At 55.2% G+C, this 18,111-nt stretch overlaps 1 protein-coding gene across 1 annotated transcript in view; it reads right to left on the bottom strand.

Moving 5' to 3' along the window:
- Positions 1-16,386, bottom strand: part of NSG1 (neuronal vesicle trafficking associated 1) — a 31,820-nt gene extending 15,434 nt beyond the window's left edge. The window contains exons 1-3 of the mRNA XM_059066296.2: positions 15,726-16,386; positions 15,177-15,331; positions 11,201-11,317 (exon numbers count right to left, since the gene is read on the bottom strand). Of these exons, the coding sequence (XP_058922279.1) occupies positions 11,201-11,317; positions 15,177-15,305 (246 nt within the window). The 5' untranslated portion in view covers positions 15,306-15,331; positions 15,726-16,386. The remainder of the gene's footprint in view (positions 1-11,200; positions 11,318-15,176; positions 15,332-15,725) is intronic.
- Between the last annotated feature and the right edge of the window lie 1,725 nt (positions 16,387-18,111).

The following is an 18,111-nucleotide window of genomic DNA, read 5'->3' as shown; positions in this document are numbered from 1 at the left end:
TGCGGCCTCAGAGCAAGGAAGCTGCCTGGAGACCATCAAATCCAGCACCTTCCTGTACACGTGACGGAGGCCCAGCCACTGAAAAGGCAGCATCTTCAACGGGAACAACGGGACACCCAGGTGGCCGAAGAGCCCAGGGCGCACACAAGAGGAGGGGGCAGCCGTCACCTCAGTGACCCGACCTGAGCACAGAAAAGACCCCAACAGTGCTGTGCATTAGAATCACAGGAGCCTCCAAGGATCCCGATACCTGGACCCCAGACCGGGAGACCCCCATTCCCAGACCCCAGACCGGGAGACCCCCATACCCGGACCCCAGACCGGGAGCAACACCCAGGCATCAGTAATGTGAGCCCACTCCTCACCCCCGAACACGTCCTGTGCGCAGCCTTGCTGAGAACCGTGGGGGTGAACAGAGGATCCCACTTCTGTGTCGAACTCCTGCAGCCAGGGGGCTCCTAAGCTCCTAACCAAGCTTTGCCCTGTTGCACCAAAACACCATATTGATGGTAGCTCCAGAAACTTCGTTGCCTCTGCACTACGTACGGTAGGCGGTTTAAATAAAGCTTGTACTTCTACAACAGCACCTGCAAGGCCACGTTACTGACTGCATCTTACCAACAGGGCAAAGGAGGCTCAGACACGTAGACGACTAGGCCAAGGGAAGCCGGCTGATACCCTACAGGTATCCAGGTCCTAATCCCTGGAAGCTGCACATGCCACTTTATATGGTAAAAGGGACTCTGCAGATATGATCAAGTCAAGGATCTTGAGATGGAAGATTATCCTGGATTATCCAGAGAGGAATAATAATCCTGGATTATCCCTCAGTGGAACCACAGGCGCCCTTATAAGAGGGAGACAGAGGGCAAATCTGCCACAGAGGAGACAGCGGCGATGGGAAGATAGAGCAGAGAGAGATTGGAGATGCTGTGCTGCAGGCATTGCAGATGGAGGGAGGAGATGCAAGCCAAGGAATGCAAGCAGCACACCTCCAGAGGCTGCAAGAGGAAGCACAGCCAGTGAGACTGATTTAGGACCTCTGGCCTCCAGGACTGTCAGAGAATGAATGCGTGTGGTTTTAAGCCACTCAGCTGCCCCAGGAAACTAATTCACCTCCTTGCAAGCCCCATCTCCCCGTAGACCGAGCCCCTGCGGGCAGGGCTGAAACCACACAACAGGCAGAGAGAGAGGAGTGAATGAGTCAGTGGGTGGATGCAGCTGGCAGGTAGGCCATCCCCCGGTGAGGACTTACAGGGCAGCCCTTGGGTGCCAGGAGCCAACCCGGAGCATCTACACATCAAGTGGAACATAAATTCAGTTTGCTGGGTTTTATTAAGGAAATGATCATGCACAGGAAGGGGGCAGGACCCCAGGCAGCTCTGCCCTCCAGGGGACCCGGGTGGACAGGCAGTACCCAAACCTGCCGCTGTCCTCTCCGGGTGGGGCTGCGGGCCTGGAGACCAGGGATGAAGGCCATGGAGGCCCTTGGTTGGCGGAAGGGTGTTTCCTTAGAGGCAGGGCCTTTGTTTCAGGGCCGACATCTGTATCAGGCACACAAAACAGTGATGCTTTTAGTGACCCCAGAAAATGGTTTTAACTTTTGCTTAAAAACTGGAAAAAAAAAGTAATGAATCCAGCCTGGATTATATTCATATTTAGTCCAAGACAGTCATAAGACGTTCTTTTTTTTTTTTTTTTTTTTTTTAAAGAGGAAATGGACCACAAAGGCAAAAACGCCTTGGGCCCCAGGGCCCTGCCTTCCTCCATCGACGGAATCCCCAGTGGCTGGTGGATGTTCCCAGCCACCGTGGATTGACCTTGGCCAGCAGGGTCAGCCCTGGTCTCTGTCGAGTGGTGTTAACTCATCACAGCACGGAGTGAGAACCGGGAGAGGAAGGTGGGAGCAGAGGCCGACCCCCCGCCATGCGAGGAAGTGGTCCAGGAGGGGGTGTCTTGAAGGATGGGGAGCGCTCCAGGAAAGCTCAGGAAAGTGTGTTGTAGTCAGAGGGAGAGAGGGGTTGTACCAAAGCCCCAGGCATCCAGGACACAGTGTGTTCAGCCAGTGCGGCTGGAGCATCACACGTCCTGCAGGAGAGCGGCACGGGCGGGTGACAAAGGACCCCGTGTGCCACACCAAGAGGTGGGAGCCCAGACAGTCCCTGGGCTCTGCGGGATTCCAGAAGGCGGCTGCCCCTCTATTATGTCCCAAATTAGCATTTCTCACAGCGCTGGGAGGTGTCGCCTGAAGGACAGATGTTTGCCACCAATTTATGTGTGTGTGTTAGAGCAAGATACTACATGGTCCCTAAATTGACATCACTTTTGTGCAGCTGTCAATAAAAGCTCTAAAGCAGGACACAGTGGGGTGAAATTATAGCTACTGTACAGGGATTTGTACTCATCACCCCGTGTCCTCTGGCGGGTGCCCCGTGGTGACCCTCACCCCACTGCTGGGCAGTGGGCTTTAAGGAACAGCGTGTGTGGGGGAGCAGCGGGGGTCGGGGGTCGGGGGAGAGCCTGGTGCCGGGTTTCCACCATGTTTGTGCCACTGACCTCTGGCAGCCATGTGAAGCCTATAAATCCTTCTCAGAATCATGCTTAAAATGCATAAGACACAACACACAGGAAAAAAAAACCAATTATATTGAAACGCTATCATCAAAATATTGCAAAAATGTACATCTGTGATATATTATGCATGTGCTTCCTTATTAAAAAAACAAGATCTTATAATACTGTGATTTCAAAGGAGTGATGAGACTAAACACTTCCCAAAATCTTGGCAACACCTGCAGTGTGATACAAAGAACACTTGTGATTTGCATTGGTGACAGTCACGGGATTTACTTATACTACTGTAGTTGATCGCCTACAGTAAAAAGTGAAAGCATGTGTACACTGCAGACTATAACACGTTGCTGAAAGAAAGTAAAGAAGACCCGAATAAATGAAAAACACCATGGATTGGAAGACTTAATAATGTTAATTTAAGATGGGAATACTTCCCAGACTGATCTACAGATTCAATGCGATCCCTATCAAAATCCCAACAGCCTTTTCTGTAGAAATGGAAATTGCAAGGTATAGTGAATAGCCAAAGCAATCTTGAAAATGAAGAATAAGCTAGAGGACTCACGCTTCCCAATTTCAAAGCTTGGTTTCAAAACTTAAGGCTACAGTGATCAAAACAGTGTGGGACTGGCATAAGAACAGCCATATAAATCAATGACATAGAAGGGAGAGTTCAGAAATAAAACCATGTGTTCATGGTCAGCTGATTTTTTCGCTAAGTGTGCCAAGACCATTCAATGGGGCAAGAACGGTCTCTTCAATAAATGGTGTTGGAACAACTAGATATCTGCACACAAAAGAATCAAGTTGGACCCTGACCTCACACCATATACAAAAATTAACTCAAAATGGAATTGAAGACCTAAACATAAAAGCTAAAACCATAAAACTCTTAGAAGAAAACACAGAGGTAAATCTTCATGACCTTGGATTTGGCAACAGTGTCTTAGATGTGACATCAAAAGCACAAGCAGGGCTTCCCTGGTGGCGCAGTGGTTGAGAGTCCGCCTGCCGATGCAGGGGACACGGGTTCGTGCCCCGGTCCGGGAAGATCCCATGTGCCGCGGAGCGGCTGGGCCCGTGAGCCATGGCCGCTGAGCCTGCGCGTCCGGAGCCTGTGCTCCGCAACGGGAGAGGCCACAACAGTGAGAGGCCCGCCTAGCACAAAAAAAAAAAGCACAAGCAACAAAAATAAACTGTACTTCACCAAAATTTTAAAATTTTGTGCATTAATGAACACTAGCAAGAAAGTGAAAAGACAACCCATAAAATGGTAGAAAATATCTGCAAATGATACATCTGATAAGGATCTAGTATCCAGAGCATATAAGGAACTCCTACAACTCAACAACAGGAAGTCAAACAACCCAATTAAAAATGTGAAAGGACTTGAATAGACATGCTCCAAAGAACATAAACAAACGGCCAACAGGCACAGGAAAAGACGCTCAACATCATTAGCCATTAAGAAATGCAAATCAAAGCCACAATGAGATACCACTTCACCCCCACTAGAATGGCTATAATAAAAAAATAAACAAGTAACAAGTGTTGGTGAGGATATGGAAAAAGTGAAAACCTTGTACATTGCTGGTGGGAATATAAAATGGTGCAGCTGCCGTGGAAAACAGCAGTCCCTCAGTATGTTAAACATAAAATCACCACAGGAACCAGCAATTCCATTCCTGGTTACATACCCAAGAGAACTCACAACAGGTGGTCACAGAGAAACTTGTACATGAATGTTCAGTCCAGCACTACTCACACTTAACCAAAAGGTGGAAACAATGCAAATGTCCATCAATGGATGAATGGATAAACAAAACGTAGTCTTACCCATTCAATGGAACATTACTCAGCCATAAACATAAACATAAACATAAACATCCGTGCTGCAACACGGATGAACCTTGAAAACATTATCCTAAGTAAAAGAAGCAGTCATACAGGACCGTATATTGTATGATTCCACTTATATGCAGGGTCCAGAATAGGGAAATCCATAGAGACAGAAAAGAGATTAGTGGTTGCTTAGGGCTAAGGGCAGGGGGAAATGGGGAGTGACTGCCAATGGATATGGGGTCTCCTCTGGGGGTGACTGGAAATGTTCTAAAAATAGATAATGGTGGGGCTTCCCTGGTGGCGCAGTGGTTGAGGGTCCGCCTGCCGATGCAGGGGACGCGGGTTCATGTCCCGGTCCAGGAAGGTCCCACATGCTGCGGAGCGGCTGGGCCCGTGAGCCGTGGCCGCTGAGCCTGCGTGTCTGGGAGCCTGTGCTCCGCAGCGGGAGAGGCCACAACAGTGAGAGGCCCGCGTATCGCAAAAAAAAAAAATAGATAATGGTGATGTTTGGGCAACACCGCAAATGTAGTAAATGGCACTGAACACCTTAAAGTGGTAAATTTTATATTATGTATATTTTACTACCAAAAAGAAACGGGCCAGAGGCAGGAGGCCGGCCTGTGGCAGGAGTCCGGAAGAGATGGTGAGCCCAAGCCAGAGCAGCCGTGCCCCAGAGGCAAGAGGGGTCCAAGGGGTGTTTTCTGGAAAGAACAGCCAGGAATGGAGAGCAAATAGGACATGGGCCTCGGGGTGAACTTTATAAGGAGTTTATCAGGAGGGGACCACGTGCCCGAGATGCTTGGGACAGTCCTGGCTGATAGTTACTGCCCCGGCGTGCCAAATGCACAGGGTCCACCATCACTCTCCAAAGTGTCCTGGTCTGGGCCATAAATGACACGGCCACTCAACTTACAAGGCCCTGGCCCTTATACCTGTTCTCCAAATGTTCACCGTGAGTTGGGAATTAGCAGTCACCCTGTTTCACAGACGAGGAGCTCGATGGGCACTTGAATTTGCTGTGTTCCCATCTGCTCTTCCTGGCCTGGGGTCTCCTCTCTTGCCGGGGGGGGGCCTCCCGGGGGTCACTGCCCAGCTGGGATGGGAACTAGGGCATCTGCAGCAGGGGAGAGTCACCCCGCAGGCCCCATGCAGCTGTGGGTATGGAAAGCGGAGCTTGGCGGGCTCGCTGTCAGATGGATGTGGGTCCGAATCCTGCTGCTGTATCCCCAGTTAGCTGGCTGACCTTGGGCGGGTTCCTCTCTGACCTTACTTCCCCACCTCCAAAATCAGGACAGTAGGATCAACCTTCAAGACTGTTACTAAGAGCCCAGGCAGGCAGCACTGGGTCGATGCAGGCTGAGCCATCTGTACTCTGCTCTCTGCCCTCCCACTCTCGGGGGGGAGGGGGAAAAGAAATGTGCTTTTCTGCTGAGTAATGCAGTTAAAAAAAAAAAACCTTGGAAAAATAAGATGAATTCTGACATCTCCAAGCATTTACAGCACTAAATATTTTCAGTAACCCACACAAAATGAACATACAGACACACCCCCCAGATGACTCAACCCACTTAATTATTCCATTCTAGACGAAGCTCCCGCTCTCTAGCTGGGCCAGGAAACCGCAAAAACGGGGCAGCTGAACCCTGCATGACGCTCTGCTGAAGGTGACAGAGTGTTGAGATGCATTTCTAGGATCCCCAGTGCCACCTTGCAAAGACCACGCCCACCGCTGAGTGCCAAGGCAACGGTGCCGCCGCCGTTCATAAATATTCAACAAATGCATCTTGAAACACACCAGGGGATTATTGGAGAGGGTGGAAAACAGATGGACACCTAGGAAGCTCAAGGTCATTAAGGATGAGAGAAAAGATACAAACCACCCACAGGTTCCTTTGTTGACAGAAGGCAAAGGGACCCCCAATGCAGCACACGGACACTATTCAAACCAACCCGGTCTCTCCTTCCAGGACATTCTCCCCGCCCTGCACCAACTGTGCAATGCCGACCTTGGAATCTCTGAAAGCCCCGAAGGCAACATGGCACCAGGGGAGGGGGCACGGCTTCTTCGCCCGAACCCTGAACTCACAAGGAGACGGTGTGTACATGTCAGAGGCGTCAGCAGCCCTCCGTCACGGCAGTCACAAGCATAAACCTTCCTTTAATCTGCCTAAGTATGGCCCCTCCATCCTCCAAGCGTTAAGAAGCAGCCTCAGCAGCACTGCGACACGCCGCTCTGCATGGGTGAGGGGGACTGCGCAATTAAAACACTGTTTGGGTTTAGTTAATTTGAGAAACATCGCAGGCCCGTATTTATTCTCGGCATAGATACACCTCCAATTAATTCAACAACTGCCTTCCTCGTTGACACTAACCTCTTCGGAAGCCTAGACTTTGGGCCACCTCTGGGTGACTCATCCAGCAATCCCTGTGTGGCAGAGCCTCAGAAAACCCTCTCCCCAGCCAGCAGTTACCTAGCAACCAGCTTAGCAACCTCGTAGCCAAGAGATTAATCCCCGGGTGATAATCATAAAGCAACATCCAAAAAGACATCTCATCTCGAGGATGCCACCGGAAGGTATATAAATATGAGGAGGAGAGCGCGGCACCTCGCTCCTGAACTACACAAATTGCAGACAAAAGGAGGACATGTTATTTACTTGTTGCTTCAACAGCTGAAAGGCACGATTTCATTTCTGCGATTCACACACGGAGCCGAAAAGAACGAGCAGACAGCTGGGCCGGGGAGCCACATGGAAGCTGCCCTATCACCAGCAGGATGAGGAAGATGTTCTGTTCCAGCCACATCTGTGACTGACCCTCAAGTGGGATGAGGGGGCAGGGGTGTAGGTCCTCCTCTCCGTTGCCCACACGCATCCCAGTTTTCCAAAAGACAGCCCCCAGCCCTCAGCCGGCTGACGTCTCCCACCGGGGAAGCACGCCTCACTGTGTGCGTGCCTTCAGAGATGACAGAAACACAACTGGGCAGTAAAAGGCCGAGAGAACATTCCAGAAAGGCCAGCACCCTTAGCATTTCCAAAAGGCACCAGCCCTCCTGAGCCTGCCCCGTCCTGGTGCTGGAACGCAACCCACCCATAAAGGGTCACGAACTCAGTAGGATCATCTGGAGAGCTTGTTACAATGCACGTCCCCAGGGGCCAGGGTCTCTCTGCTAAAATCAAATCTCAGGTGATTCCAACACAGGTGGCCCCAGACCACACCTGGAGGCCACCTCCTGCGCACAGACCCCACGGCCGGCTCGCAGGGAGCCCGGTAAACCAGCTTCCTGTTCAGCAGGGCCTTGGAGCAAAGGCAGGAGGTGTGCAGGATGCACAGGGCATTCAGCTGAGCGACTCAGGCCCACAGGCCTCTGGGTCAAGCTGGCCAGGTACCCTCGCACTGACTGTGGGACCCTGGGCAGGTCACCTGCTCAATGTGTGATCACCTGTAAAGGGCTCACACCCACTCACGGCCCAGAGAGGGATCCCTCAGGAGCTGCCATCAAACTTACGCAACAAGCAAGGGTCCCTGGAAATCTCACCAAGTCCCCATCACTGGGTGCCAACAGCCCAGTCAGGCATCCCCTGACTTATGGAGTTGTCACTGCACATGTGTCCAGCACCAGAGGCGAGGCGTCAGGGAGCTCCTCTCTTGCCCGACACAGAGGGGCTGGAAAGTTCTGTCTGCACCCAGAGCCCCCACACCTGCACTCTGCCTGACGGTGGCTCAGGGGGCACTATGTTCTGGCTCTCCCCCAGGTCACCAACTCAGGTCAGGGGGCCTTTGCTTACCAGGGCCACCCCACTGGACACTCACCCCACTCACAGGGACACCAGGCCACAGGCCTCACACCCAGAGAGAAGCATGAGCCAGGGAAAGGGGTCTGGTCACTGTGACATAAAAGGAAAGGAAGGCACAAAAATGATGCTTACACGGGGGAGGACTCAGGGTACGTGGCCCCACACACACACCTGAAGGCTGCTGGGAAGGAGGGCGACTTGTGTTCGGATCGAGGCCACAGGGCAGCACTCACTGGGAAGTGTTTTGAATCAACGAAGGAAAAGGCGTCTTAGAAGCAGAACAATCCAGCAGCGCAATATGTTGCCTGGGGCTGAAAGCATCCCAGGCAAACGTGTCCTCCAGAAGCCTTGTGGACCTCAGGTGTTACAGTCAAGAGCAGGCTGCTTGGGTTCAAGATCTCTGCCTAGGTTTTCCCTCAGCTGTAAAATGGAGATGATAATGGTGCCTGCCTCATGAGGTTTCTGAGTATAAAATGAGATCATAAGCATAACGAGCTTGACCCAGAGTCTGGCTCATGGGAGCACTTCACTACTGTTAGATGCTGTTATTGCCTCGTTACAAAGGGAGGTGGAAACACCAGGAGAATGAGGTGATCCCAGGAGGCTTCATGGCAGAGGTGATATCTGAGCTGGCACTGGAAGGTGATGGAAGGGGAACGGGGTCTGGGACTTGGAAGTTGGGGCCCACAGGGAGGTGTGTATGGCAGGAGATGTGAGGAAGGGTTCTGGCCTCAGAGATAGAGTCGTGGGGAGTACCCCAGCAGCCCCCGGTGACCACCTGGGACTCAACAGCCTCATTTGCAAAAGAGGCAATGACGCCCCTTTCAGGGTGGCTGTGAATCACAGGGAGGCCACAGATCTAAGTGCACAGACATGCCTGGTTTAGGTATAGAACTGGGGAAATGGCTGCTGCACTGCAATAATCCACTGAACACCAACTGCATACACCATCTTCTTAGACATTCTTAAACATCCCAGGAGGTGGGAGCAGAGAAGGCAGGACCTCTGCCACCACAGCCCGATCCACTGGGGCGGGCACGGATCTTCTGGGTCCTCAGGTTCCGGGCAACCGGAGCCAGGGAACCACACAAAGGCCCAGCTGTGGCTGCTGAGAGCCCTGATGGCCCATGTGCGTCGCCCATGCCTTAAACAAGGGACCTGGGGACCTGCATCAGGTGAGCATGCATGAAAAGCACCAACAAAGGACCCCAGAGGTGGGGACAGAGCCTGGCATGCAACCAACAGATGAAGGGATAGCAGCTGTTCAAGTGCCACACCGCACCCTGCTTTGTGGACACCCAAAATGCCGGGGCCAGGAGAGGCAGAGTTCAAGTCAGGAATGACAAACCCAGACACGCTCAGATATCCAGATGGTGTCTGCCATCGGGATGACGGCTATCATGACCTTAAAACTGAGGTCACCTCTGCCTCAGCCAGGGGTCGATCCCCGGGTGTGGACAGGGCAGGTCGTGCAAGCGGCAGCAGATGAGGCACACGCCAATCAGCTGGCCAGAGCGGGAGAGAGAGATACTGACCTTAGGTCAGTCCAGCCTGGCCCCCGTGAACCTCACAACACGGATGAATTACCAAGCCAGGAGCCGCCAGAAGAGCATCTCAACCTATACACCCTCCTTAGGCCACCAACAGCAACCACAGAGGCAGGCCTCTCTCTCTGTGCCTCAACTTCCCCATCTGTAGAATGGGTTATACTAACAGTACCTGCTTCTCGGGGAGGCTTGCTGGGAGGATTAGATGAGCTAACACAAGTAAACACCCCACAGACACAAAAGTCCACAATTCTGATGGCACCCGCTGGCTTGGCCGGCCCCTGTATGGTTTTCCTCCAGCCCGGGGAGGCAGCACAGAGTGATGGGAAGGATTTAAAGTCACATTATGCCCTGGCGTCCCCAATCACCCCACAAGGCCACCTCGCTCCTTGGGCTTCACTTTTATCTCTTAACCAGTTCACAGGTTTGTCATGGAGATCAAACAGGACGCAGTATGCAAAGGGGCTTTGGAAGCTGCAGGGCATAGAGGTGGGCAGGTGCCCTTGCTCCCAGCACAAAGACGCGGCTCATACATCCACGTGGGTGGCAACCAGGGAGCCAGCCAAGGCCACCCTTCAAGCCCTGGGTGACCCACTTATGTCTCCCATATCACCCTTCTGAATCTAGGTGAGGGCCTCCATTTTACCGTCTCTCATGTTTCCCAAAGACCAAGTTTCCAGAAGATCAATATCCTAACTTGTTCCTCAGCCAACACAGCTGCTTCCATCCTCAGAGGCCACCCAGACTCAGGGGAGAAGGCTCTGTCCCCAGGCCTGGCTGCAATCTCGCCCCTTTCAGCAGTTTTTCTTCCCTGAAGAACGGTCCAGAGCAAGGTTCCCCTCCCCAGAGTGAGCACTTCCAGCAACCCACGTACAGGGCAGCCAGGCCCCACCCCTCCACGTTGTCAGATGCCGTGTGAACACAAGGGCCCTGCAGTGGACCACCTCTGACTCCTGGTCCTGCCACGTAGGGCTGTGACCACCCTGTGCCTCAACTTCCCCATCTGCAAAACAGGCTCCACGGAGAGTACTGAGCTCCTGGGAGGGACGCTTAGCTAAGCCTGCCTATGCCAAGGCTCAGATTGGGTCTCGCACTAAGTCAGTGCGATGGGTTGCCCTTTGGTTATTGTCTGCCCTCCTCCCGGAACTGAAGGGATTTTCACGTTCGGTAAGTGATCTGTCGTATGTTTATAACCTTTGCCTAAAAGAGAGTTTAGGGATGGGTCTTCGCCGTTATTACAACTAAGTAATATTGATCATTTTGGAAGATAGAGGAAAGAAAGAAGAAATTTTAAAAACCACAAGGTCAGTTTTGCACATCTGGGGTCAGCCCATATCGGTGTCTCATCCTGTTCCCATCACGCCACAGGTCATCTCTGCAGCTCAGTGGACCCCTCCTGGGGGCAAAAGCAGCCTCTCATCCGCTTCCAGGGCCACTCACCTTGAACCTCTCGGTAACACCCTCGGTGATGCTGACGGTGAACTCAGCTATCTTGGGAGGACGTGCTTTGCCTTTCTTGCGGTCAGGTTCATATTCAGTCTTCGTTTTCACGACCACCTTGCCCAGGAAACAGAAGCAAACAGTCAGTAGTACAGCCAGATACATTCAGACACACCTGTCCAAAGAGGACAGGTGGGGAAAACCCTCGTTCAAAGTCACCATTTCACCACGAAGTATTTCACAGAAAGAACGAGAACAGCCACCACTTATTAGAAATCTCCTCTGTGCCAAGACTCGCAGAGAAATTACATTAATAATCCTGATGGCAGCCCCAGGAGGAAAAAATGGTAACGGAGGGGCAGAGAAGTTAAGTACATTGGTCAAGGCCACGTAGCTAGTAGGTGGCAGGGCTAAGGGTAGTCAGCAGGGCTACTGACTCCTAATTTGATGCTCCTTTCACTGCCCAGAGCTTCAACAGCCCGGGTGGTGGGAAGGATGCGTTGATTTTTTCACTGGTCTTCATATGCCGCCACGGGTAAAACACGAAGATTCAAGGGCACTATTTCCCTCCAGCACTAGGAAGGAGCAGGCAGCCAGCCTTCAAGCAAAGTGATCTTGGGGAGTCTGTCGCCGCCCCACCATCCTCCTCCCTCCCTTGTCTTGGCAACGGCCCTTAAAGGGTCTCCCTGCTCTGTCCCCGCTCCACTCTCCACTGTGAAGCGGGAGATGTTTTTCCAACCACGAAATCTGCTCTGCCTCTGCCCCGGGCAAACCCTTTCCCTACACACCCTGCAAGCTTCAGCTGCACCCTAACCCACCCCTCGAGCCTCCACCCCCGGATGCTCACAGCCTCTCCGCACCATCACTGCCCCCATCACACCCCGTTGCCGGGGCTGTTTCCTTCTCTGTCCCCAATGGACGGGGAGGCGAGGTGTCCGGCAGCAGTGTCCAGGGGCTACGTGTGTCTAGTCCCCAAATGCCCACCCCCCCCAGAGCAGGAGCCAGGAAGTTGGACTGGAGAGAGACAGCCCCCCACCCTCTTCCTCACCCAAGTAACAACACCCTTCACTGGGTGAACCACAGCCTGGGGACACACTGCCCTCCGTGATGGTGAGACCCAGGGCAGAACAAGCACTCAGGACATTGTGGGCGCTCCCAGACCGAGCCGTGACACCAGACCCAGCCTCAGGAAGAAAGTGGCCCACGCCATGCGACGCTGAAAAGTGATCCGAGGGCCACACCCCTTTAAAGCACACTCTTGCCTCCCTCCCCCCTTCCGTCACACACAGCTCTCCCTGCGCTCAGTGCGACAGCCTGCGTGCCCACCCTGGGGGCACCCATCTCTGGGGCAGCACCTGGGCCTCACCCTGCCATCCTCGAACCCCAACTAAACCTGAGTAGCTGTGGGACCCTGAGCACACCCTTGGCTACTTGGAACCTCAGTTTCCCAGCCTGTGATATGGGTGCAAGGCCTATCTGGTAGGGCTACTGTGAGGAGGAGGGAATCCACGGGACCCTGAGCCCAGCGGGGATCCACCCGGTCAGGATCCCATCAGCCCGGATTCCATCTGCCTCTGCCACTTGCAAGCTAGGTGACTTCGGGCAAGTTCCTTAAACTCTCTGTGCCTCCATTTCCACATCTGGAAAATGGGGTGACAGTGGTAGTTACCTCCTAACGTCAGTGTGTTAAAGTAATTGAAAGCCACAAAGCATGCAGAAACACGTCAGCTGAGACTGGCCCTGAGGCTGCTACCAGCTCTGTGACTACAAGCACTGCTGCACCTCAGAACCTCGGCGCTCAACACACGTTCTATTTACAACCTTAACTGTGTTATCTGCCCTCGGACACGTGTCCCCCGGGACAGGTGACATCACCTCCCTGAACCCTAGCTGGCAGCAACACGTCACCGCTGTTCGGGTTAAGAGATGTCTCGTGAGAGTGCGGTCTGGCTCCAAGCAGGACAGAGCGAGGGGCCCCGCCAGAGCTTCTGCACTCTGGAGGACGGTAGCCTTCAGCCAAGTGACCTTGCGCACGTCCTACAAACTCCTGGAGACTCAGTTTCCTCATCTGTGACCTCAGAAATCTGGCCCAGGGCTTCCCTGGTGGCGCAGTGGTTGAGAATCCGCCTGCCGATGCAGGGGTCACGGGTTCGTGCCCTGGTCCGGGAAGATCCCACATGCCGCGGAGCAACTAAGCCCGTGAGCCATGGCCGCTAGGCCTGCGCGTCCGGAGCCTGTGCTCCGCAACGGGAGAGGCCACAACAGTGAGAGGCCCGCATACCGCAAAAAAAAAAAAAAAAAAAAAAAAAAAAAAAGAAATCTGGCCCAAACATCACCCCCTGCTAGAATGCCCATCTCTGGAGCATCTCAGGGATGGGAGACTCGTCACCTTCAGAGCTGCTTAGGTTATCCTGGATGGCCTGACTGGTTGGCCAAAATTTCATATACCTGCCTGAAACCTCCTCCCTGGTACAAGCCAACTATGTGCCAGACGGTTCTGGAACGGAACAGACTGAGGACGAAAGAGGAGGCTGAGTGGAGGCAATCACCTGACAGAGGTGCTTCCTGGGGATGCGGTGTCCCTGGCACAGGCTGAGGCAGGAGGGGAAGGTGGGCACGGTGGCGCCAGGCTGGGCTAACTGGGCAAGTCTGACACCAAGAGAGGGAAGGGGGAGGCGGAAGCCGAGTCCTCGGGCAGCCCTGCCCCTCCCACAAAGCTTCTTTTGGACCATTGATGCCCCAGAGTGGCCCCACGTGACCTACGGGCACAGGTGTGATCAACTGATCCTCTTCTCTTGAAATAAAACACCTGTTCCAGCATCGCTCTGGCCCCTGCCCCCTGCTCTCCTACCCAAACACAGACAACAGAGTTGGGGGAATCAAAACCACTTTCCGGAGCTGAGTAAGGCTATCAAAAGGCCCACCATGGGAATAACGGAATCCTGCAGAAAGGAAGGACGCATGGCAGGGATAGTCTCTCATCCGCACCCCTGCCCCAGGGCCAGTAATCACCAACATGCCCCAATAAACGACAAGGCCTGAGTCAGAACCTCCCTGCCAGGCATTAAATGAAACAATAAATGCCAGCACACTCGGCGGAACAGAGTGCGCTTCCTCGTGGCTAGGATGATTTTAAAAAGCTGCAAGGTGGTCAGAATGGATGTGTGTGGATAATTTTAGGTTTGAGTTTTACAATATAATTGTCTAGAGTTTTAAGCGTTTTTAGTGTTAACTCTTGAAAATATTGCTCTGAATGGACACAGAAACTACTTGATTGCAGGTGGTGTTAAGAAAGAGGGGATTCCTTAAATTCAACAAAAAGAAAAAAAAATCCCACTTTTAGGAGAGGAGGATGAATGGCTGTCCCCAGTTACCCTAATACTGAGGAGCACGAGTGCTTATTTGGAGATTTCACAAAAGGAACAAAGAGAGGAAGGAGGCGGTGTAGGAGCGCGCACCCTGCCGCATCTACCGCCGATGTGGGAGGGCTGGGCGCAGAGGGTAAGGAAAGAGATTCAGCCCCTAGGGAGGGCCCATCCGGCCAAGGAGAGGGGCCTCTCAACCCCAAAGGGGCAAATGAGGCTGAAACTTCATCATCCGGGAAGGCACGAGGGGCAACCGCACCACTCCTGGGCTCACCCCAGAACCAGAGCTCCTGGTACCCCGGGGCAGGGACGAGCGGGGCTGGGTTGTAGGTGGAGGGACCAGGGGCCTCTCTCGGACAAGAGTCCCACGAAAATCAAGAAGGGACCTTTCCCCGACCGCGTTCCATTGTCAGGAAGAAGCTGTCATCTAAGACGGGGCGGGGGAGGGGTGGAGGGCCAGATCACCCGATCCAGAATCCCGCACGGGTACGAGGTCCTCCGAGGGGCCTCCTCCACCCCCAGTTCGTGTCCCCAGTGCACGCGGAGCGTTTCTTTTGTTGCGAGATTTGGGGGTGCGCACCCGGCGGTCCTGGGTGCCGGGGGCCTCTCACCTTATCCGGGGGCGGGAACTGCAGTTGATTGACATCAAGGGGCGTCATCAGGGGAATGGTGTCGAAGCCATCCTCCAGCAGCGACTGCTTGGTACCCTTCTCCGCGAAATTGTTCCCCAACTTCACCATGGTTCCGGGAGACCCGAGGCTGCCGCCTGCGGAGCGAGGGCCGGGCGGGAGTCACCGCAAGCAGGACCCACCCGCTGTCCCGGGCGTCGGCGAGCCCTCCGGCCCTCGCCTCGTCTCCGAGGAGGGGTCGTGAGGACGCAGAGGTCGCGGCCCGAGGGCTGGGGGGGTGGGTGCTGTGTATTTGTGGACTCACCCGCTGGGCAAAAGCGCCGAGCTCAGGGACGCCTAGCAGCCGGGGAGGGGGCGCCGCCCATGCCCGCGGGTCTAGACGCGTCCCCGGTCCTGGCGACGCCTCGCCGGTGACCTGCCCAGGGACCCCTGTCCCTCCCACCTGGGGAGATGCGCGGCCCTGTACCCGGCTCCCCGGCGGAAGGGTCCAACCCGGGCGCCCCGCGGCCCCGCCTGCCGCCCAGCACTCACCCCACGCCCGGCTCCGGCAGGTCTGGACTCCGACCGCACTCCGAGCCTCCGCGTCGCCCGCTCCCGCTCACAGCAATGGCAGAGGCGGCGCCGCGCGGGGCAGGGGCGGGGGCGCCGCGCGATTGGGCTTCCTCCCCCCGCTCGCCACCTCCCTTCCTGCCGCTCCCGGGGGTTAACTGCGCGCGGTGAGTGCGTGCGTGTGGCGGCGGCGGCGGCAGACTTGACGCAGCGCGCGCGCGCCGGCCGCACAAAGAAGCGCGGGGCGGGCGCAGGGGGGCGCTCCCCGTGGACCCCGCGGTCGCCGGGACCTCGGCGTTGGGGGGGGGGGCGATAGGGGGATGGCGCGACCCGGATGGGAGGCTCTGAGGGCGCCACAGGGCTGGAGGCCGGGGATGGGGGGAAAGAGAGGTGCGGGCTGCGCAACCCCGGGGCGGCGGCCGGGGCGCGAGGCGATTCGAAGCGAGAGAGGGGCGGGGGGATCCTAGGGATGGAGCGATCCCCCAAAGTGGGGGAAAAGGTGCCCCCCTTGCAGCCGAGCCTATCTGGGCGTCCTGGAGGATAGGGAAGGGTCCTGCGGGGGAGGGTTCCAGGAGGCGGTGGGCGGTGGCAGAGACCAGAGCGTGGTCTGGTTAGTGCGTGGCTGGCATGGGGAGAGGGCGACAAAAAGAGGGCGTGTCCCTGGTGAAATGAGGCTCGGATGGGAATGGGGGGGGAGTTTTTCGGTGGTACAGGATGTGGAGGGAGCGCTCTCCAGAGCTGGGGACGGTGTCCGAACGTGGGGGGACGCCCAGGGTAGCGGGAGGGAAGGTATCCAGGGCAAAGAGAGCGCTTCGCCTGACGCGTTGGAGCGTTTCTCTGATCTGGTCGGAAGGTAAAGCTGGGGTTCGCTCCCGGCAGCCGCAGCCTCGATCATCCGGGGCGCAGAGAAGGGGCGTCCTGGAACGAAGAAGGGGGTTTCTAACCCAATCCGTTGGCCCTCTCTCCCCCCAGCGGGGCCACTGTCGCAGCTGCCCAGATTAGGGCCCCATTTAATAGACTTCCAACCAGCCCTAGCCTGGGACTCCCCGGATGAGAAACTGCGGGGTTTCGGGGAACACGACCAGGTGCCGGAGGAAGGCTGCTGCTGGAAAAAGGGCACCTCCCAGGCTCCTGTGTCCTGCTAGGGCCCTGCTAGGACACAGAGTAGGTGTCCCCCAAAGTCTTACTTTGACACCCTTTGCCTGATTCTGTTTTGCGTGGCTGATGGCCTGAGACCCAGCGTTTTCCATCTGCCGCCTGAGAACCATGAGAGAAGCACCCCGGCAGAACCTCCTCTCCACGTAGCTAGAGAACAGGAACACTATTCTCTCACTGCCTGCTGAGCCTTGAGCCACGAGGTCAGTCTAGGAACCTGGCCATGGGCACCTCGATTTCAAAATCCCCGGGAGGACACAAGCAGATGAGGTGCCTGGATTTCTCTTAACTGGGCCCAAGTCCTCAGCAGGGTCCACGTGAGCCTTTGACCACAGGGCGATCTGGCAGGACCCAGGCTCTTGGCGCACACTACCCCTGGCCAGCCCAGGAAGGGCCGGTGTCCCAGGTGCAGGCACCTTGGGCCCTGGCATCAGCATCCTTCTGGCAAAGGCCCTTTGAACGCAGGACTGGTACAGCGATAAGGCATCTGTGAGGGGTCCAGGTTCTTACAGGGGACCAGGGGGGCCCTCCTCCCTGACGCTTCATTACTTCCGGCAGCAGTTGAGGAAAAGCAGCTAGAAATCTCCTCAGGTGCTGGTTTAGGTGCGTCCCTGGCCAGACTAAGCTTACAGATCACAAGAAACCTTGTGGGCTTCATTCACCGAGGGAATAGCTTTGTCCCCATCTTGGGCCCCAGCACGCACACACACAAACACTGCAGTCAGAATCCCGCACAGGGAGCTGCGGGGTGGGCCTCCTGGCCTCTGTGTGGACCCCTCTCCCCCTCAAAGGCTGTCGGCTGAAGAGGACAGAGACAAGGATGGCCCATGGTTGTCCCAGAGACAGCAGGGGACAGTCGCCAGTTGCTTTTTCATGCTGTCCTGGGTCTTGACTGGTGCTGGTCACTGGGACTCTGCAGCTTCGTTCTGTGTGGGATTTTTTGTGGGTGCCCAGGCCGCACCAGACCCTGTGAAGGGCACACATGTGGACAATGCAATTCACAAGACACGCAGCACCCCCCATCAGCAGCTGATGGACAAGGGAAATGAAATGGCAAGCCTTCCGAAGGAGCAGAGGGCCCACCAGTGGGAGCGACCTCGTTCACTGCCAGCGGGAGAAGGCAGGAGACTGTGGGCAAAGTATGAAATCCTCCAGGGGGGCCTGAGGGAGAGCAGAGTGCCGGGAAGGTCTCCCAGGTGGGGATGCACATGTA

Source organism: Kogia breviceps, chromosome 6, assembly GCF_026419965.1.
Source record: "Kogia breviceps isolate mKogBre1 chromosome 6, mKogBre1 haplotype 1, whole genome shotgun sequence".
Lineage (NCBI taxonomy): Eukaryota > Metazoa > Chordata > Mammalia > Artiodactyla > Physeteridae > Kogia > Kogia breviceps.
This window is presented reverse-complemented; position numbering and strand designations above follow the sequence as displayed.